Below are 22,323 nucleotides of genomic sequence, written 5' to 3' on the forward strand. Positions count from 1 at the left end.
TAAACATACATTAAGTTTATACTAGCAAAAGTACCCGTCGTTGACTGGGTTCAAAAACAGCCTACAGAAAATGGACTAAATCATTGCAAAGAGGCATGTGATTTATGAAAGTATGATAGGTTATGAAAAGAAAGGGTTGTAAAGAGATAGCTTCGAATTTTGGGGTATCAAAACCAAAGCAAAATATGATGAAAGTAAAAATAAAATAGATGCACCCCATAATTTATTATACCATACCTGTTCACACTGAAACACTTATCACAATATTCTGTAGACCTATATTAAAAAAACCTTGTTAAACTTTGTGACATATTTCCATTCTATGGAGGTCGGGCGCGAACGAACACCCCATAGTTTTATTATACCATCTTTCTTCAAACTGAAACATAATCATCAAAGTATACTTACGCAGATAGATATGAAAAGTCTTTATTAAAGTTTGTGCCTATTTCCATTCTCTGAACGTATATACAATTCACTGGACAAAGCGGGGGAGGGCAGAGCGGTAGCTCTAGATATATCCAAGGCTTTTGACAGGGTATGGCATGAGGGTCTCCTCATGAAAATTAGATCATACGGTATCACTGGTAGAATACTTAACATAATTAAATCCTTCTTAGATAAGAGAAAAATCCAGGTTGCCCTCGACGGTCGTACATCTAAACAATATGATATAAATGCGGGAGTGCCCCAGGGGTCTATCCTTGGACCTCTATTGTTCCTGATATTCATAAATGACCTCCCCGACAAAATTGCCTCTGAGATGGGTATATATGCTGAGGACACCACACTCTAAAACAGGCGTGACAGGAAAACAAATGAACACATATCTAAAGAAATGGCAAAAACACTAGAGGATGACCTCCAATCTGTAGTGAAATGGGGACAAAAATGGATGGTCACATTCAATGCTGCCAAGATTAAACTAGTTTCATTCAATAATTACAAGAAACCTTCTCTACCACCTATAGCAATGGCCAACGACTCTTTATCTGAGATTATATCTTTCAAACTCCTTGGCCTAACGTTCACAGGAAACATGAGTTGGAACAATTACATTGAAGGCATTGCCAGGGCCGCTGCAAGGAAGGTGGGCTCTCTCTATCGTGCTAGAAAACTACTAACACCCGAAAGTATTCTGTACCTCTATAAGGCCACCATTCGCCCACGTATGGAGTATTGCTGTCATATTTGGGATGGTGCATCTGCTACTAGTCTCTCGCTGCTTGACAAGGTTCAAAAGAGAGTCGCAAATCTGATAGGCCCTGAACTGGCATCTAGGCTTCAGCCTCTGTCCCATCGACGAAACGTTGCACCCCTCTGCCTGTTCTACAAGTATTTTAATGGTGAATGCTCTGACGAACTGCAGACACTGTGCCCCCACGCCGTGAACACCCTCGACAGACCCGATAGACTGCTAAATCACCCCCCACACGCACACTGTAGAGATCCCTAGATGTAAAAGATCTTTCTACTCCAGTAGTTTCTTCCCCAGAACCGATAGACTTTGGAATTCCATTCCAAGTCCCTGCTTCCCCAACTGTACTGACATGCAGAAGTTCGTGCAACGTGAACCGACATCTTGCTGCCCAAATCCCTACATAGTACCCCAGTAGTTGTTGACCCTGATAGTAGCCCCCTACACCAAAGTGGCAATGTGCCTTGTTTGGGGTGAAAATGTAATAATAATAAAAATTTAAATAATTCTATGGAGGCCAGGCGTGAACGCAGACCCCACAATTTTATTATATTATTCCTATTTAAGTTAAAACATAGTTATCAAAGTATTCTTATGTACATCTATATCAAAAACACTTGTACACGATTTTTTTTATTTAAAATTTTTTATTTCCATACTTTGAGGACCAGGCGCGAACGCAGACCCCACAATTTTAATGAACCACCGTTCTGCCAGATCAAATATACCCACTCCTGTGTCTTGATACATCTTCTATCATTATATGTAATCAGTTTTTTAAAATAGTCAACTATATTCGTGACCAGACAAACACACACATACACACACACACAGACATTCAGCTTTATATATATATATATATATATATATATATATATATATATATATATATATATATATATATATATATACTTCTAATCAAAAAATTTAAGACCACTTGAAAATATTTCAAAAGAAACCTTTTTTTAAGGGTATATATATATATATATATATATATATATATATATATATATATATATATATATATATAAAAATGTAAAGTTGGTTCGTTCTAAAGAAATAAAACCATGTTTATACGTTACCAATTTATTTGAAATTTTCAGACAACCCATTTTTAGAGTCGAGGTATGTTTTTATGTTATTAAAATAAATTTACCTAATTAAAATTAAAATATTAAATAAAATAAATATATTTATTTATCGTTTCTGCGAATCTGTTCTGTTGATAAAACTGAACTTCCGGTTCGATTCATTTCACAGCCACGAATTGACGAAAGGTTTAATTTTCTGTTAACTCGATAAGTAAAAAAAAAAACAAAAAAAAAACAAACATATTTCATTTGTTTATCTTCCAAATTTTTTAATTTACACATCTTTTCTTTATTATATAAGGCCAAAAAAAAGAAGTTTGTTGCTTGCTTTTGAGTTTTTTTCTATATAAGATTACTCATGCAGAAAGTGATCCGTGCTGAAATAATGTTATTATTTAAAAAGTCATTCTTAACATGGGGAGGTAAGGATGTTTTGTACCTATTCTGAACTTTAACCTTACAATTGAATAAATAAAAAAAAAACATATCGTAAAATGTTATTTAAACGTGGAAATATGATTTAAAAAATAGCGCGGCTCTCTGCATTAGCACCATTTTTATTTATTGTTGTTGTTTCACGAATTTTCGGCCAACTATTCCTCTGGCCTTCATGAAAAGAAGTCCTTTTATAAATGTTCAGTAACTTTTTCCTTTTATTATTCTTAAAGAGTAAAACTTTTCTTATTCATGAAAGGAGTTAAGCCTACGTAAATAAATAAATGTTTGTACACGTGACAAATTATCAATAAATGGTTTAGTTACTTTTTAAAAAAATGTTTGTAAAAGTGCGAAAGGCGACGTTGTTGTACAAACATTACTCCCATGCTTAATTTCTATACTTATAGGTTTTTGGAATTTTTTTTTCACTGGATTATTATTGATTGCACACTAATTAAACAGATTATTAAAAAAAAAAAAATGTAAAAAAGAAATCACTATTTCGACATTTGAAAGTGGTGCTCACTTTTTTAGTTACAACGTTCTGATAAATCAGTCACCCATTTTGTAAGCAATAAAAACGCGGTATATCAAAACCATAGAAAGTAAAAATAATGAGTCTCTACCGCATTTGTAAGTCAGAAATATATTTGTTTCTCAAAGAAAAAAAAATAGAGAGAACAGGACTTTTTTTTTATTGTTTTCATGAAAATAAAGTTTCGAGATTTTTAATTTTTTTTTTTTTTTTACTTATTTAGTCAGTTTGTGTTTTTTTTTTTAAATTGTTTTTGTGAAAGGTGAGTTTTTTTTCAAAACTTTTGTTTTGTTTCTTTTTAATAATACTTTAAAAAAATTAAAGTATTATAAATTTCACTAACATGCTGGAGAAATGTTTAATAATTTGGTATTTTTTTAGATTAAGTCCACCTCCACAATTTTCCTTTCAATGACGACATTTATAGGTTTCCGAGTATGCTGAACACGCAAATTGCATTGAAATTTTGCGGAAATAAATAGTTGTATTATGCATTGTATTCTTCGGTGGCCATCTTTTTACGTGCACACGCGCCATAAACAAATACACACACGTAAAAAAGATGGCCGCCAAAGATTACAATGCATAATACAACTTTTTATATCTTGATAACTACTTATTTCTGCAAAATTTCGATGCGATTTTCGTATTCAGCATAGTCGAAAACCATTTCAAGTCGTCATTTAAAAGAAAATTGAGGAGGTGGACCTAATCTAAAAATTTACCAATAATTTTTAATCCCGTACGCCTCCCGATACATTGCTTCGTCAACATGCGACCATTTTATATCTCCCGAAGACACTTCCGTATTTAGAAAAAAAATAAATAAATAAATAAAAAGTGACCGATTTACCAGAACGTGATAACTAAAAAGTGAGTATCCCTTTCAAATGTTGAAATGATTTTTTTTTTTCAGTTTTTTTTCATAATCTGGTTAGTGTTCAATCAATAATAATCCAGTGAAAAAATTTCAAAAAACCTATCAGTATAGAAACTCCACCACGTAAGTAAATAAATAAAAAATGTTACGTGCGCATGCGTAGCAGTATCAGAATTTTTGTAGGAATTTTTGACACCCCTAACACGAAACTGCGAATACAATATAAAAATCTCGGAATTTCTCTGTTAAAAGTGGGTTATTTATTTTCTTTATGGATTATACTTCCAAAATAAACTATTACAGTTGTTTTAAAAGTAATAGAAATATTTTTTTTTTTTAAACAGTAATGAATTTTCCGAACTCAATATTTTTCAATTTTTAAACTCAATATTTTTCAATTTTTAAATTTTAAAAATCTATCAAAATTTTTCTATTGATTCTATTTTTACGATATTTTCAGGGTCAATGTGAAATTTTATGTTCTTTCCAATAAATCGAATATAATATTTTAGACAAACGTTTTTTTTTTAATTCACGAACCCCCCCATCCCAATTTTTAAGCGTCTATTAAAAAGTAAATACTTAATTTAGTAACCCGAAAGTAAATAATTAATTTACTCACAAATTGAAGAGAAAAGGTCAATACATAATATATTCAAATTTAAAAAAAAAAAAACATAGTGTTCTTTTAGAATTTTACCTGTAAAGTTTGAAGTTTAAAACCTTTTTTTTAAACCACGTTATTTGTTTTTTCTTTTTTTTTTTTTTAATGGAACCTTGGTCCTTGCTCCTTTTAATTGAAAAAAAAATTAGGGCTTGAATTGCATTTTTCGAGGAGTTATAAGCTTAGAAAGATGGGGTGGAATTATTCGCTATTTTCACGAAATTTCTGACACTGCTAGCGCATGCGTTAGCCTTGACTAGGGGGGTACTAAGGGAACGACCATTAAATAATTCTGCGGGTCGCCATGGAACTCAACGCCCAAGGAGTATCAAAATAGTTTTCATGATCTGAAGAAATTTTTTTTTCCGAAAAGTGGGTGATCACTTTTCCATCTAAATTTAACTTAAAATGAGCACCCACTTTCTGGCCACCTGAGGAAGGGGCATTTATTTTCGTGTTTATTGGCTTAAAGGTTTTTTTGACAAGGCAGTTTGGTACGCGAATGCATATTTAACAGTTTTCGTTTATGCTCACGCATAGCATAAACAAAGGCTACGTCTGTGAAATGGAAAATAGTCCCAGAGTTCAGGGGTTAATACCATGCAAAAGAAATCAAACAAAAAGACTTTTAAGCCAAGAAACACACAGAAAGAAAAAAAAATAGCATCCATTTTTTTTTCTATCGAATTCATTTGCTGTTTTTATTGAAAACTATTTTCCCCCGGATTTTTGATATAATTTTCCATTAAGGGCTGTGCGTCTCACGTTCGTAAATAACAAAAAATTTTTTGTAGATTTTGGTGTGCTAAAAACGAATCTGCAAACCGTTTCCGTCACAAAAAAGTAGTTTTTATGATATGAAGAAATTACTTTTTCGAAAAAGTGGCGATCACTTTTCCATGTAAATTTAACTTAAAATGAGCACCCACTTTCTAGCCACCTGAGAGAGGGGGGATTTTTTCCCATGTTTATTGGCTAAACAGCTTTCGTTTATGCTTACGCATAGCGTAAACGAAGGCTACGGCTGTTAAATGGAAAATAGTCCCAGAGTTCAGGGGTTATTACCATGCAAAAGAAATCAAACAAAAAACTTTTTAGCCAAGAAACAGAAAAATGCCCCTCTCTCAGGTGGCCAGAAAGTGGGTGCTCATTCTAAGTTAAATTTACATTGAAAAGTGATCACCCACTTTTCGAAAAAGTAATTTCATGAATGTCATGAAAACTTTTTTTTTTGCTACGTAAACGGTTTGCAGATTCGTTTTTAGCACACCGAAATCTACAATAAAATATTTCGTTATATATGAACGTGAAACGGGCCTTAAAGTAAAATAATACCGGATTTTTTTGAGCAGATTTGCCGTTTAGTTGTACAAATATCCTCAAACCAGGTAATCACTAAAAGGGATTTTTAAAAGTCGTCACCTGTATCGAGCAAAAGTTTAAAACCACCGATTATATGCCAGCCTACATCATGGTAACATATATTGAGTGAGTTCCTAACAGTATTTTTAGTTTAAACTCATTTTCCCAAAATTTCCCCAAACTTAACATGTTCGATACAGTCTGCCGCCATTTGTATTTTTCAGATATACCGATAAACATTGAATGTTTTTGAACCGATTATACATTACATAAAAACACTAAAATCTTATCCAGTTAGGTAGAACACTTACTTTTCTTGCCTTTGATAACATTTATTTGTTATATATTTATTTTTTGACAACTTCTTTGTATCTGTGTTTAGTAATATAAACCCTTTTCATTTAATGTAACGTTTAGTCGGCTCGAAAAACAGTGTTTATTGGTGTATTTGAAAGCTACAAATGGTGGTGGACACTGTTGATTACTTTAAGTTAGAGAAAGTGAGTTAAAACTAAAAAAACTATACAAAATACTGTCAGAAACCTATCCATTATGCCAGCCTATGTCATGGTAACATATGTTCGGTGAGTTTCAGACACTGTTTTGTATAGTTTTTAGTTTTCAACTTACTTTCCCAAACTTAACGTATTCAACAGAATTCGCGCCCATTTCTGTTTTTTGAGCCAATTAAACATTTTACATTACATAAAAACACTTAACAATTATCCAATTAGGTAGAAACGTAAATTACCTTACCTTTGCTTTCATTTATTTGTTTTTGGACGACTTTTTCGAATCTGTGTATAGTAACCCCCCCCTCCCCCCACCATCAACCAAATATTAATTACTAAATCACATTTTTTAAAACAACAACAACAAAAAAAGCATTTAGCGTTTCAACATTTTTGCTACGTTCGGCTTCATCCACTGATTGTTGGTCAAGTCCAAAACATGAATGATTGACAGAAACTCTCGAGGATCCAGATCAAATTCTGCAAGAGCACCATTTTTTTCAGTTTCGCCTTCTTTTTCACTTTTTGCAGTGGATTGCTGTACTAATATAAGAAACATGCATTTTCTCTTTTATTAAATTTTTCCATTACACCAAATTGAGCCACTGCAACGCGTGGCAGGGTACAGCTAGTATATATATATATATATATATATATATATATATATAGAGAGAGAGAGAGAGAGAGAAAGAGAGAGAGAGAGAGAGAGAGAGGCTTTCATGCTCTTTTTAAAATCGGATTTTTGTGAAGCTTAAAGATCACTCATAAAATTGGAACCGGCAGAAACAACTCGATAACCGGGTGAAGAATAACGTCTTCCGCGAAGGCAAAAGTGATTGCTCACTCATAGCTGATAAGAAGCGGAGTCCAGAACCAGAATATGTTATCTCTCCCTCTCTGTGCCCGTTCTATATAAAACCTCCAATAAGGAATCAATTGTTCATGGACGAATAATATTAGTTTATTACTTTTAAAGTAGGGTTGAATTATATTCAGCCAAAAAGAACCTGCTTCAAACAAGTTTGCTTTCAGCTCTCCTGCAGTTAAACCCCACCCACCACTATACAACCAAAACAACCAGCTATCACAGAAATCTCTGATTGATAGCAGACACACCTATCATTATATAACATAAGTAGTTTTGAGCCATTAGCGTAATTGTATCGCTACGAGTCATATCATAGTAGGCCAAACTTTCAATTCAAAACGATTTCCTAATTACAAATATTGTTGATTTCATATAGGTACACTTATTGGGGCGAATATCCGTTGACTTTCGCCGCTTGTGTGGAGCAAGAGGAATCTGTGAGAATCCTTTGTGCTAAAGGTGCCAATCCAAACTTACAGGATGCTAACGGAAACACAGTAATGCATATTCTCATAATTCAATCGAAATTGGTAAGTCTGGCATTACTTGTCTTTTTAATAAATGTAGGAAATTCACAGAATTTAATATATATATATATATATATATATATATATATATATATATATATATATATATATATATATATATATATATATATATATATATGTGTGAGAGAGAGAGAAAGAGAGAGAGAGAGAGAGAGAGAGAGAGAGAGAGAGAGAGAGAGAGAGAAAGAGTGTGTGTAACTTAAAAGAACTTTCTTAGGGAATGTTGCTTTTACGTATCAACTCTCGATTGAACAAAAGCTCAATCCAGAATTTTATATTAACTAATCTTAATGCATTTCCGAATCTTGCGCGTAATATAAATACCCAAACACAATGTTTTATTCTCTATTCGGTTTTCTATCAGAGGCAATACACGTGCGTGCGACAAACACAACGAGAGACACACATGAACTCATAAATATAGCGAGAGCATATATACACTGCTAACAAAACAACTCGCATTTGTATGAATATATGAGAATGACTGTCTTCTTCCTTTTCTTCTTCTTCGTCGTCATCGTCGCCATTTTGTTGTGAAATACTATTTTTTTTTTTTTTGCAGAAAATGTTTCTTCTCTTGTTCTCATTGGGTGCCCGACTTGACATTCGAAACCGCCAAGGTTTGACACCACTCTCCCTTGCTGCCAAATTAGCCAAAAAAGAGGTAAGTGATCGTTCTGTTTCAGGGGTTTGGAGAGAGAAAAAAACAGATTTTGGTGAAAGAAAATGGTTAAAAGTTATTCCATTTTAAAATGTTTGAATGCCATCGCTTACCGGATTCAAACAAATCGCATCCTATGTTTTGCGTATGTTTTTATTGATCTTTTATGAATATTATTCAAACTCGTTTACCGATTTTGCTACTGACTGTGTGTGTTGTATCAAGTCTTCTGCACTTGGTTTACTGTATATATTTGCCAGATAGTTTTTTTTTTTTCATTATTTTTCTGTGGTACAATGATATAAATAACCAGCTCTTCTTCTACCCGTATTTTCTTGTCTTCGCAGGGATACACGTAAAATCAAGTTGACGCTGTTTTCATATCGAAATGTCAGCGCAGGAGATTGACATGTTTATAAAATCTCATCGCAATTGGAGTACTCAAGTTCAAAAGGTCAAGCCTGTTTGACCAACGCTAAGATTTGAAAAACAAAATATTTCAGTCATTCATTTATTCAAGTGGTGCCCTGTCTGGTACAGATATTGACGGCTATGACTTCATCTATCTCTCTCCCTCGAGGCATTCATGAATTCGTTGCTGCTCATCATTCAGAACATCATTCACGCTGTTTTTCAGAAGTGTTTTTAGATATATTGCCATAGCTTTTCTTTGCAGTTCTACAGACAGTAGGTTGCAGTTTCTTTCTGTCCGAGCAGTGCCCATATCAGACGATTATCTTGACCATTGTACCCAAAGGAATCTTCTGCTCAGCACAACAAGATACGAAACCATGAACAGATTTATTTCTGATTGCTTCCGTATTGCATCAGTCACTTGTTTTCCATGACCTTACGTTGCCTTGGTCGGGGTGTAGGGTTGAAGTGGGTTCTTGACCACAGAGCAGTGGAGAAAAGGAAGCGCCTTACTTTTTCCTTTGTCAGTAATGTTGTTCGGCCACCCTATACAACGCCTAGTATTTCCAAATGGTTGCCCAGGCTTATCGTTACTTAACTTCTGTGTGTCAACGTGATTATGCCCTATTTAACATTTTAGTATCTTTGCTTTTAATATCTACTACCTCTCTCTCTCTCTCTCTCTCTCTCTCTCTCTCTCTCTCTCTCTTTCTTTTTCAATGAGGAAAGAATTGTAATTCAGTTGAGATTCAATCGCAGTCAAAGACAGATGTAATCGTTGGTATCAGGAGACCGTTGTGGACAGTTGTAAAAAGTTGAAGCCTGCGTGCCGCACGAGTCGGGTTGCAAAAAGTTGGAATCTCGACTTGTTAAAATGCGCCTTAATTCTTTAAATAAAAGAATTTCTACTTTTATTAGGTTGGTGCAAAACTAATGTCGTTTTTTGCGTATATATATATATATATATATATATATATATATATATATATATATATATATATATATATATATATCTGATAAAAAAACATTATTTTTGCACCAACCTAATATAAGAAAATGTATTTATCGCTTATTTTATACAAGCGTTCAGTTCCAGCACAATCGTTCTGCTAACAGAGAACTTGAAAGAAGGCTCATCAACAAATGTAGCCGACGACATATCAGTCCCTTGACCCATACTTGGTGTAAGGAACGTTTCATTGTCTATGGACTGGGGAGCTGGTCGCTGTGCTCAGGGCATAACATTGTTCCAGGAACGTCCTAACGATACAGACAAATCATGTAACTCTCCCCGGCAAGTGATAGTAAAAGATCTTATGAACCAGCTGTCGCTTATGATTACGCGAATGATTGAGACCTTTCAGGCTCCAATTTTTTTTTTTTTCATATCGTATGGTATCATCTTCTCGTTTACACGTTCAAATTTAGAAGAGATTATACTTGAGCTAGTTAAATACTTTTTCCTATCTTTTAACCAGCCGCCCGATTTCATGCAGAAGTGTCTATAATAACGTGTGTGAATTTTTATCCCCAAAATAAGATTCAGTTTAAACTAAATGAGAAAAGGGTTTATACTTGTGAGTGAGTACATAAATCGAATTGGGACGACAGTTTTCAAAGAAAGGAAAACAAAAAATGCATGTTAATACGTAACATGGTGCATATGAGCACGTGGGAAGATATCAGCAGCAGCAGCTGGCTTGCGAAGAGATTAGCAGTAGCGGAAACCCACATATGCAAATTAGGAAGTGTGCGCGAGAAGGAAAAAGAAAAAAAGGAGAAAATGCACCATGTGGCTGGCAGAAGGAAAGTGCGTGTTGAAGAAAATGGATGTGTAAAGTCGAAGACGAGTATGGGCCGTCTGTGTCTGGGATGCGATCAGAAGAAAGAAGAAAAGTGTAAACCGGGCGAGATGGACGATGGCGAGAGACCTTTAAGTGGTGTTAAGACGGGAAAGTAACTGTAATAAAAACATTTGTTAAAAAGCAAAAGATGCCGACTCGGATTTTTATTTGTTTCTTTCCTTTGTTTGCTTGTAACTGCAACGTCACAAATATTGAACCATTCTATTTATCCCATTAATAAAAAGGGGACATTAAAAAAAAAACACGGAATGCAAATAATAAAAATTAAAAATACAAAAATGTAGGGTTGCAGACTCATGCATCTGCGCACCCATCTCAATGATGAAGAATTGTTTTCATAATGTATGCGCAACGCTTCATGGACCTCGAGTCATATTGCAAACGTGTGCTACACAACATGTTTTATTGGTGCATATGAATGGCAGACGTTACAGTGATAGATGCTTGGCCAAAGAACGAGGGAGTTGCAAATAGTTAACAATATCTCTGGCTAGAGTCAGACCAACCAAGAGATATTCTCTTTGTTTTTTTTTTTTGTTTTTTTTTATTACTTTTTCACCCCAAACAAGGCAAATTACCACTTTGGTGTAGGGGGCTACTATCAGGGGCAGCAACTACTGGGGCGCTATGTTGGGATTTGGGCAGCAAGATGTCGGTTCACGTTGCACTTGAACTTCTGCATGTCAGTACAGTTGGGGAAGCAGGAACTTGGTTCTGGGGAAGAAACTACTGGAGTAGAAAGATCTTTTGCATCTAGGGATCTCTACTGTGTGGGGGGTGGGATTTAGCTGCCTGTCGGGTTTGTCGAGATTGTCTACGTCGTGGGGGCAGAAGTGTCTGCAGTTCGTCAAAGCATTCACTATTAAAGTACTTGTAGAACAGGCAGAGGGATGCAACGTTTCGTCGATGGGACAAAGGCTGAAGCTTAGATGCCAATTCAGGGCTTATCAGATTGGCGACTCTTTTTTTAACCTTGTCTAGGAGCGAGAGACTAGTAGCAGATGCACCAGATCAAATGTGACAACAATACTCCATACATGGGCGAATGGTGGCCTTGTAGACGTACAGGATACTTTCAGGTGTTAGTAGTTTTCTAGCACGGTAGAGAGAGCCTACCTTTTTCGCAGCGGCCCTGGCAATGCTTTCAATATAATTGTTCCAACTCATGTTTCCTGTGAACGTTAGGCCAAACAGTTTGAAAGATGTACTCTCGGACAGGGAGTCACTGGCCATTGCTATTGGTGGCAGAGAATGTTTCTTGTAATTATTGAAGGAAACCAGTTTATTCTTGGCAGCATTGAACGTGACCATCCATTTATGTCCCCATTCCACTACAGATTGGAGGTCATCCTCTAGTGTTTTTGCCATTTCTTTAGATATGTGTTCATTTGTTTTCCTGTCATGCGTGTTATAAAGTGTTGTGTCATCAGCATATATACCCATCTCAGAGGCAGTTTTGTCGGGGAGGTCATTAATAAATATTAGTTTAAAAAATAAGTACTTCATTGAAGCCGCCATGAATGGAGACTTTCTAGATGCGAGCTCTAATGGATGTGTCTATTAGTCAACGTCTGGGCGTCCACTGATAAAAGATCAGAATCAGTCAGGAATGAAAATATTCCAAGAGATGGTAAGGGGGTCTGTCATAGTCAGCCTCTCAAGAAGGAGAAGGAGAGACGGGGGTGAGGGTTATTGAACAAGGTTTTTAATTTCCCTGAGTGCTACGAGCCAGTTCAGTTAGTGTCCTTCTCCAGGCAGTTGGGTCCTTTAGGGCTCTCATGTAATGAAACTTTTGTGTTTAACTCTGGTCAGACAAAGATCTACAAGTTTGCCATTCAGTCTTGGAAGTGAGTGCCACTTTTAATAAAAAACAACAAAACAAACAAAAAAACAACAACATTATTATTTGTTTTTAAACTGGATTTGTGTTTTTTTCGTATTGGAGGGATAATTCCTTTGTTGCAGAACTGATTGGATCGGACAACAACTTTGGGTCGGCACAGCAACGGCTGGTGCAGTGAATGCACAAGGCTATGTTCATGATATGAAAAAAAACCAGGTTTGTCTCTCATGGGTAAAAGAAAATGCTTTCCGATTCCCATCTGAGAATGGTATTATGATCCAGTCAACCGTTGACTGATGTTGAATGGAGGTCAGTTAGTAGTGAAAAGAGAAAATGCTTGTTCACGTGACACTTAAATGAGGGCTGATTGGGTTTTCATTTTGACTGTTAAACTTTTGCGGAGGTATGCACTCTATTATATGCCGTTCTAGGCTATTATTATTTGTGTCTGCTATCTTAAAATTATTATCATCTTTATTGCTATTATTATTCAGATGTATGACCACATAATTAATCTGGAAAGACAACAATACTGGGAATACGGCGAGGTCACGTGTGCAGGGTATCCGCTTAAAGAAATCGACACAATTTCAGAAACGGGCGAAATTAATACTAATTCAACGTTGAGTCTGATTGTATATGGGGTAAGTATCGATTCAGTGTGTTGGTTTTCTTTTTTTTTCTTCAAAGTTACGTATTTAATTAAAATTTAGCAAAGTACTGAATTGACATTATTTGCATTGACTGTTTTTTGTTTAATAAAGAAAATCTATAACTTATTGTTTCTTAATCGAACAGCGGAAACGTGTTACATATTGCATCTGTTATTTGTGCGTACTTACAAAAAGGGGTAATATAATTTAAGTTAATCTTAATGACTAAGTTTATTTATTTATTTATTTTATTTTTTTTTTTACCAAAGATTAATTTTTTAGCATAGCCATTATTCCGGTAGTTATCAATAAAAACTTATGGTGACATGTCATAAGGTAATAACAAGTTTTAATAAATAACACATTGCTCAAAAAGTCCCGGACTTTACATATAGACGTCGTCCATAATAAAAGCAATCCATATGAGTTTTATTAAGTACTAACCTTCAGATCGAACGTGCCAACATTTAAGCCTAATCTTGCCCCTGATAGTAGCCCCCTACACCAAAGTGGCAATGTGCCTTGTTTGGGGTTAAAATGTAATAAAAAAAATTATTAGTTCACAAATTACAGTTATTTAAGTAAAACTATTGTTGCAAATTTTAAAAACAATGGAAAAATCTGAATTTTGTGCGTTGATAAAGCAGTGCTGTCTGGTGGGTAAATACGTAATCAAAGCAATGGCTTCATAAATGTTATCCGAATTTGCTCCATCGCAAACAACGATTGATATGCTAACTTCAGATGCAGCCGTGCGGACGAATATGGCGCTGAATTCTCAGATCGCTTAAATTTGGCAGTTGTGCCGGAAAACATAAAAAAAATCCATAAACTTGTTTAAACGTATCAAAAATTAAAGTTGTTTGGGATAGAAGAGACGTTGACGATATCAGAAGGCATCATTTTACATGAACATTATTCTATGTGAAAATTGTGTTCAAAGTGGGTGCCGCGTTTGCTTACAGTCGATCAAAAACAATTGATAAATGACGTCGAAATGTGTCTAAGTTCTGTTGTTTTATTAATTAGGGCCGGACTTATTGAGTTAATAAAAAGTTGTTGAATAAATATATAATTCAATGTTTAAGAAAAAATGATAGTTGAAGCCCTTGCGTATACCTCCGATTTTAGTGAAATTTTAACACTAAATATTTCTCAAATTCCAGTTTCTATGAAGTATTTTAAAGAAGTTTTAAGGAGTATAAATATGGGTATAAGTATAACTTCTTTTCTTGAAAATTTAAATATTTCAGATTTACATTGAATTTGATTTCTAGCCATTATACAAAAATTACGCAAGATTCCCTAAATTTCAATTTTTTCTTGAGATCCCTTTAAGCTTATAAGCCTTAAATTTTAAACATTTAGAACATTAGAATTAAAATTATGTAATGAATTTTGATTAAAATCGGAATAAGGATTCTAGACATAAGGTTTGCATTTTATTTTGATTTTAATTTTTGTAAAGGGATATAAAAGTAGTGCAAAATTGTAATGCTTGAGAAATTAATTTTATCCGTCCTGGGAAAGGAGGAACGCTAATATTTTAGGGTGTAGTTATCTTTGTCTTTATTGCTTTTAGCGGGCACTCTTTAAATAGGTGTATTACCATTGATCACAGAATATAAAAGGAATGTGTAGAACAAATTCTCTGAAATATTTAATCAGATAGATCCACCAACTACTCTCAGAAGTTCACTCTTTGGTTCCATTATTTCTGAATTCATCCAATACACTCTTAAACCATTTTTTAAAATAGGGAAGGTTTCTGTTTTAACGCATGTGTTGAAGTCCCTTTCTCCAACGTGTATCAACATATTGAATATGCTGTGTTATCGTGGATATATTTAAAGGAAAAAAAAACAATGATAAAGAAATGGTAATAAAAAACGAATATTGATGTATAATATATATATAATTTATAGCCTGCCTGTGAATACCATTTTGCTAACTACATTCCTCTGAGGATAAGAGCCATTTTTTGAAACTCAATGGAATAAATATTTTTTTTTAATTTTCAACTTATATCACACACACACACACACACACACACACACACACACACACACACACACATATATATGGTTGATGGTTGTATAGTTTTTATTTCCTAGATGTAAATCCACTGAAACCTATGTGCATATCAAAAAGTGTTCGATGAATGAACAGAGCATGTTTATAGTATGTTTATTCATACAAACCAAACATTATTGGCTACATATGTGCAAACATGTTTCTGCAGTGTCTCGGTTTAGAGATATTACTTCATCAGGCCGTGGTATCAGCTTGAGCAAGAAATATTAAATTCTTTGTATATAAAATGTTTTTATGTATTTCCAATATATACCTTTATACACTGAAGTGCACCAATATCAGCATATATACATACAGTCACATAGGTATGCACGTCTATATATATATATACATACAAATATGAAAAATGTACATATATACATATATATATAGACGCACACACACAATGGCCGTATCAACACTGCTACATACATGAAACTTTCTTGCCAAGAGTTTTCTAGTGTGAGAAGAGACATTAAAAATCTGTAATAAAGTAGATAAACCTAAGGATTTTAACCTAGTTTTTCTAATTGACATATTTAATTCCATTTTTATTAGTTTAGTCAAGTGCATCTGCCGAATGTGCTTTGATGAACTTACTGCACATCATCATCATCATCATCATCATCATCATCATCATCATCATCATCAGAACGTCCATTTTACATGCTGACATGTGTTGGACGGCTTCAATATAATGAAGTTCATCAGAATACATTCAGCGAACGCATCTATAAAACAAGTTTAGTCACTTTTTTTCGAAAGAATAAAACAGTAGTTTTGTATATTTTTCTATTCAAATGCGTAGTCAAAGATGTGCTCATTTTTTGTGTATTTTTGTTGACAGGACAAAGAAGAACATCTTTTCATGATGGACGGAATAATATTTAGTCTATTGGAAGAAAAATGGCGAACGTTCGCTCGTGATCGGTAAAGAAAAAAATCTCTATAGCATCTTTTTCATGCCTCTTCCTTTCTCGCCTTTTCCTTTTCCTGGCTACCTGAGATGTTCTCTTGATATTTTTTTCAAAACTAGTATATTTTTTAAGATGACGACAAGATATATTATATTAAACTATAGATCTCCATTGTTAATAATTTTTGAAAATCTCGCATATGGCAATTTCTTTTGGATCAACATTATTAAGGAAAAGTGTGTCATAGTTTGACAGATCGCCACTCCCATATTTGTAAACTAAAACATGTCGCCGGCTGAAAAATGACACCCCCGGAAATACCGCCATGACCGTAATGCAGTTAAATATGTTGGTATTATTAGAAAGTCTAAAGAAAGAATTCCCAATGCTCTCCTTGCAATTCTCAGTATCAAATCTCAGCGCACATCTGTAAGACCTTACTTCTGCCAAAGAGACTCTCTCTCTCTCTCTCTCTCTCTCTCTCTCTCTCTCTCTCTCTCTCTCTCTCTCTCTCTCTCTCTCTCTCTCTCTGACACAGGCTTTTTATTTGAAAAACTGACTGCATCTCATTTGCATATTCCTGCAATTCTTGTTACCTTGTGTGACCACCAGTCCGGAGTGGCCATTTTTTTTATCCCTTTCCGGAAATGGGTGGCAAATTGTACGAGGTCAGGTGTGTACTACTTTTTAATCACATGCCCCTTGATCTTTAAGATTAATAATTGATCTCATAGTCCACCATCCATGCCGGGCATCTTTGTTCGCAGTGCAACTGTCATATAGGTTCTTCTTCAGGAACTTCATCAACCTCCTCTTCCTCTGCTGGCAAGGAAACTCTCCATATGTCTAAGATGTGACGTGACATTCCATTAACTGCCATTTTGTTTTTGGAGAATACATCAGTTACAGTACCTCTTTCCCAGTGGGGTTTGCAACGAGAATTGGGTGAAAAATGTGGCTGTTCCAATATCTCTGTTACAGCCAATGGATGTCGCCATTCATATGTAAAAATAAATCAGTTTGGCACTGACTTTTCATCTTGGCCAGTCTTTGGTGCCATATTATACCAAAATTCAGCTTCTTAGGGGCGAATTTTGACTTCTCAATGCAACAGCTTTTATAGTGCGATGATGCCTCTCTATAATTCCATTACCACTTGGGTGGTATGCAGCTCTAAAATATAGCCTAACATTGCACTTTGCGCATAAATCTCTAAAAACTTTTGAGCAGAAAGAAAGACCGTTATCCATCAACACCTTTTCTACTGCCCCCCACCTTCCATAAACATTTCCTCGACAACTCTCTTCACCTCTTCTGCCATTTCATTTCTGATTTTCCACCATGTCACAGTCAATCATAGTTAAATACGGTTCATGTCCATAATGCGCTATATCAATAGCTAGTCGCCAACAATTTTCTTCAAAATGCAATTCCCCTTTTTTGTGTCTAGTCGGTGCAGAGTTAATTAATTGACATTCCCTACATTGTTCTACAACCTCTTGGATATCTTGCATTGTGATGTGCGGATTCACTTTTCTTGATAGGTATAAAATCCATTCCTTTCCAAAATGATGCATCTTATGCAGGTCTTTAAGATGCTCTACTGCACAACACACCGGAGCCATGTCATTCTCTTTCCTTAACCAAGCTTTCTTTACTCTGGTCAGTCTGTCTGCTTTATTTTTCTGTGATGGAACCAAGGTGACACTTACCTTCAGTCCAAATTCTCAGATCAAATCTCCAAGAGCTTCAAGTTAACACTTAATAAGCATCTGTTCTGATTATGATTTTCGGTGCAGAATTCAGTCCAAATCCTAATCTGGTCAAACAATAAACTTAATACTCTACCAATTGATACTGCCATAGCTTTTTTTTACATGAATTTGGAGGTAGGCCGACTTTAGGTCCACGATTTTAGATGCTCGTTCCATTCTCCTCGAATTCCTCATGACTTTTTCACACATGTCGATTCCATCCTTTGTGTGACAAGCTACATACTTGTTTAACTCCCGGAAATCAAACACTGGCCTAACTTTCTTCTTAATAGGTTGGACCACAGCCATGAGTGGCAAAATTCTTTCAAACTTCCCTGACTCCTTCGTCTATCTCCCTCTCAACTTCCTTCTCAAACTGTGACCCTATATCTTCTGTTAGCATGCTTTTGTAGCAGCTAATCTGATTTGTCAACACAGGTGGTTCTGTGGCCCATCACCACTCTACTGTCCATTTATCACAAAGTAGGCCCGAAAATCCTCATCCTCAATCAGACATGGTCTGGGTTTTGACGGTTGGATGGTATTGCTCCTGGTTGCACTTCTTGTCATTCTTGGTGCATTTTGATTGCCAAACTTCACCTGGCATTTAGCAATGGTAGCTCCTCCCAGGCCCAGTACCACATCAATTCCTGGGTTCAGAACTACGTCAATTCCTGCAATAAGCCTAGACAGTACCATCACTTTTAGTTACAGTAGCATATTTCTCACCACAATCTCAGCATCGGCCTCTCCACAACATTTCACTTCTCTGCCATCTACTGCTCTAATGTTGCTGGTTCCATTCTTAGAATTGGCAACATTTGTAATAACAAGCGTTGTTGTACATCCAGTATCGACAAGGGCTCTAGCCCTCTTTCTGTTAATAGTGAGCACTATCTGTGGCAGCAAACTCTCATACACCTTTTCAGTTTAAAAGCATTAACTACTGGTGCAATAGCACCCCTTTACTCGTTTCCCAGAAGCGAAGAGCAATTCCTGCTAATGTGTTCCACCTGGCCAAACCGAAAATAAATAATGTCTCGTTGCAGATCCCTACAATCTCTCATCAGGTGGGGTCCTCGATATCTGAAGCATTTTACTGATAAATCTACGACTTTGTTTTGTTAATGTTCGCTCCTCTCTGCGTTGATTGTTTGCCGCAGAGGCTGCGACTGCCCACAGTTCACAGGGCTGTTTTGCCAGCATCATGGCATGCCTCAAAATCTCCTCTATCTCTGTGGTTTCAATTTCAGTAAGTCGTTGCAGTTCCATAGAGATGCGGTCAGGGAAACCACCTATGAAAGCCAGTTTAACGGTACTTCTCAAGGCTACATCCTGCATATACAGCCAATCCCGCTAGTCATCTGATCTCTGCTGCATATACATCCACCTACTCCCAGTCCATCCCGGTCCAGGTAATTCTTCTGAGCTTATTATAAGCCTCAAACACGCTCTCTGAAAATGCAGCCTTTAATCGGTTCTCAATACTCTCAACAATGGTCTGATCTGTCTCTCCCATTTCTAGATAGACGGCTAGAGCATTCCCTTCCAAATACATTGGGATCAATGTGGCTATGTCTTCAATCTTCTGCAGCTTTTCCACTAACTGCAGCTTGTTAAGGCATGCAACCACATCACCTTCTCCAGTAAACGGCCTCAGGATGTCGTTGCTTAACCTTACTCATTTACTCATTTTCGCTGTTGTGCCGAAATAGCTTACAGTTAAATATTTTGGTATTATTAGAAAGTAAAGTTCAAAGAAAGAATTTCCAATCGTTATGTTCTCCTTCTCGCAATTCTCAGTATCAAACCTCAGCACAAATCTGTCAGAACTTACTTCTGTCAAAGAGTCTCTCTCTCTCTCTCTCTCTCTCTCTCTCTCTCTCTCTCTCTCTCTCTCTCTGAGACACAGGCTTTTTATTTGAAAAACCGACTGCATCTCATTTGCATATTCCCGCCAACTCTCGTTACCTCACATGACCACCAATCCATAAATAACTGGAGCGGCTTTTTTCCCTTGTCCCTTTCCTGAACCAGGCGGCACATTGCCCAAGGTCAGGTTTGTACTACTTTTTAATCACAAGCAACAACCTTTTCTTAAACAACAAAGACCCGTCTTGCCGTGATTTGCTAGATCGTCAAAAAAAAAAAAAAAATTTCTGAGTTGTTGAAGAAAAAGTTATTGCTATTTTTAGCACGTGTGGTTGTGGCGTATTTTCGGGAGTGCCATCTTTCAGCTGGCGGCGTATTTTTTTTTTTTTTTTATTGTTTAAAAACATGGAGGTGGCGATCTGGTAAACCACGACAAGTGTTTATTAAAAAGAGATTGTTACATAATTAACTATTTGTGCATATCTGGCGTTATTTGGGAGTTTTTGTACTTTAATTTTTATTTTGTTCTCTTTTTCAACAAATTAATTTTTGCGTTATTTGGGGGGGGGGGAGTACACTCAATAATTTACATAACTAAAATATGAATTTTTAGAAAAATTTGTTCCTATAATAGATATTGCTGTCAGAATGAAACTGCAGTATATTTTCTGTCCTCGTCTGGAAGAACAGAAATCAATCATGAATAGGCCATTTATTATTTTGTCCCAGTCCAGAGTGTCCTTTCTGAGAAGCTGTATTTTCCAACACATTAAAAAAAAACTGATCTTGTGTTTACCTTTGTCCTCATGGAGAGGCAATAAAATAGGGACACTATGTTAATAAAATAGTTTATTTTGTATAGATAACAAGCAGTGAGACCCGACATTGTCCGGGATTGAATGTTTCATCATTCCATACTTTTATTGTCATCGAAATCTGCGAAATCGCCCATTTTTTAATCAAATCAATTGATTAACTGCTTTAGTTAAGGCCCCCCCTCCCGCATTGTACCTGGAGAAAGCTTCACATGCTGTCACGCAATAATATATTTCACAGTACATTGTAGTCTACATTGCACTGTAGATAATATATTTTTGGTTTTATAAAATTATCTGTAAATAATGGCTTCACAAGTTTAAAATGCAAAAGTCAAGTTCCATGATTCAATTTGGCTCTAAACAATAACATTTATTTCGAACGCGCCCCTGTCTCATAAAAGAATCTACAGTTGATTTTATAGGCCTTTCTGCTTGGATGGTGATAAAACTTCTCAAATGTACTTGTGATGTTAGGTTGTATAAAAGTGTCAACTTTCGTCAAAATCGAACTTGCTTTTTTAATCGGATTTTATCGATCATTTTTATATAAAAGATATTTTATTTACCTCCTCTTTATGAGGTTAGAAATTTTGTAGAATAAACTAGATTCGAACTTGGCATACCTACGTCTTCAGTTTGTGTATTTAAACACTTAGCCACCGTCACCCCCTATGTAATGTAATTTTTGAAAAAAATACTTCGAGTTAAATTAATAACAGTATTCTAATGTAAATACATGTAAAATAATTGTTACTTTTCTTTTCATTTTATCTCCAGGTTTTATCGCAGTTTTTTCTTTTTTACTCTTTATTTCTTAATATTTGCCTCGGCTTTTGCCCTACGACCAGGGGCTGACCCTCGTTTGCATGGCAATGTGACGGACCTCATTGAAGATATTAAATGCAAGAAAAAAATCTACATTGAAAATGAACCAATAAATAAATGTTATCTACTGCAGCCTTACACGCGCTATGATTATGTAAGTAAACATTAATCAATTTCCATACACTGAACATAATTTATAATGATCTACGTGTTTACATTTTCGAAATTTTATGTATAAAACATTGACATTAATTAATAAAAGTAATTATAAAATCATATAAAAGTAAATAGTTTTTTTTATAATTTTTAAAAAATTTTTACATTTTTATTTAAAAATATAAAGTAAAAGATTAAATAAATTAAATCGAATTAAATATAAAATAAAATAAATTTTAAGGGACACATTTCAAAGTATATTTAAATGTGTTTAAAAATGTAAATGTATAAAGAAAATTTTTTAAAAAATATAAATCTATAGACTTTTGAGTGATTGTTGTCTGAGATAGTCATTCTGTAATCAGGTCACTGTGTC

The 22,323-nt window shown here is 35.1% G+C and overlaps 1 protein-coding gene across 1 annotated transcript in view; it reads left to right on the top strand.

The window, feature by feature from the left end:
- LOC145286078 (transient receptor potential cation channel subfamily V member 6-like) overlaps positions 1-22,323 on the top strand; it is a 103,678-nt gene that overhangs the window by 42,544 nt on the left and 38,811 nt on the right. The window contains exons 4-8 of the mRNA XM_080134748.1: positions 7,925-8,078; positions 8,659-8,760; positions 13,374-13,523; positions 16,453-16,535; positions 21,744-21,945. Coding sequence (XP_079990874.1) covers positions 7,925-8,078; positions 8,659-8,760; positions 13,374-13,523; positions 16,453-16,535; positions 21,744-21,945 — 691 coding nt within the window. The remainder of the gene's footprint in view (positions 1-7,924; positions 8,079-8,658; positions 8,761-13,373; positions 13,524-16,452; positions 16,536-21,743; positions 21,946-22,323) is intronic.

The sequence above is a fragment of the Euprymna scolopes genome, chromosome 10 (assembly GCF_053919585.1).
Source record: "Euprymna scolopes isolate OS-2025 chromosome 10, ASM5391958v1, whole genome shotgun sequence".
Lineage (NCBI taxonomy): Eukaryota > Metazoa > Mollusca > Cephalopoda > Sepiida > Sepiolidae > Euprymna > Euprymna scolopes.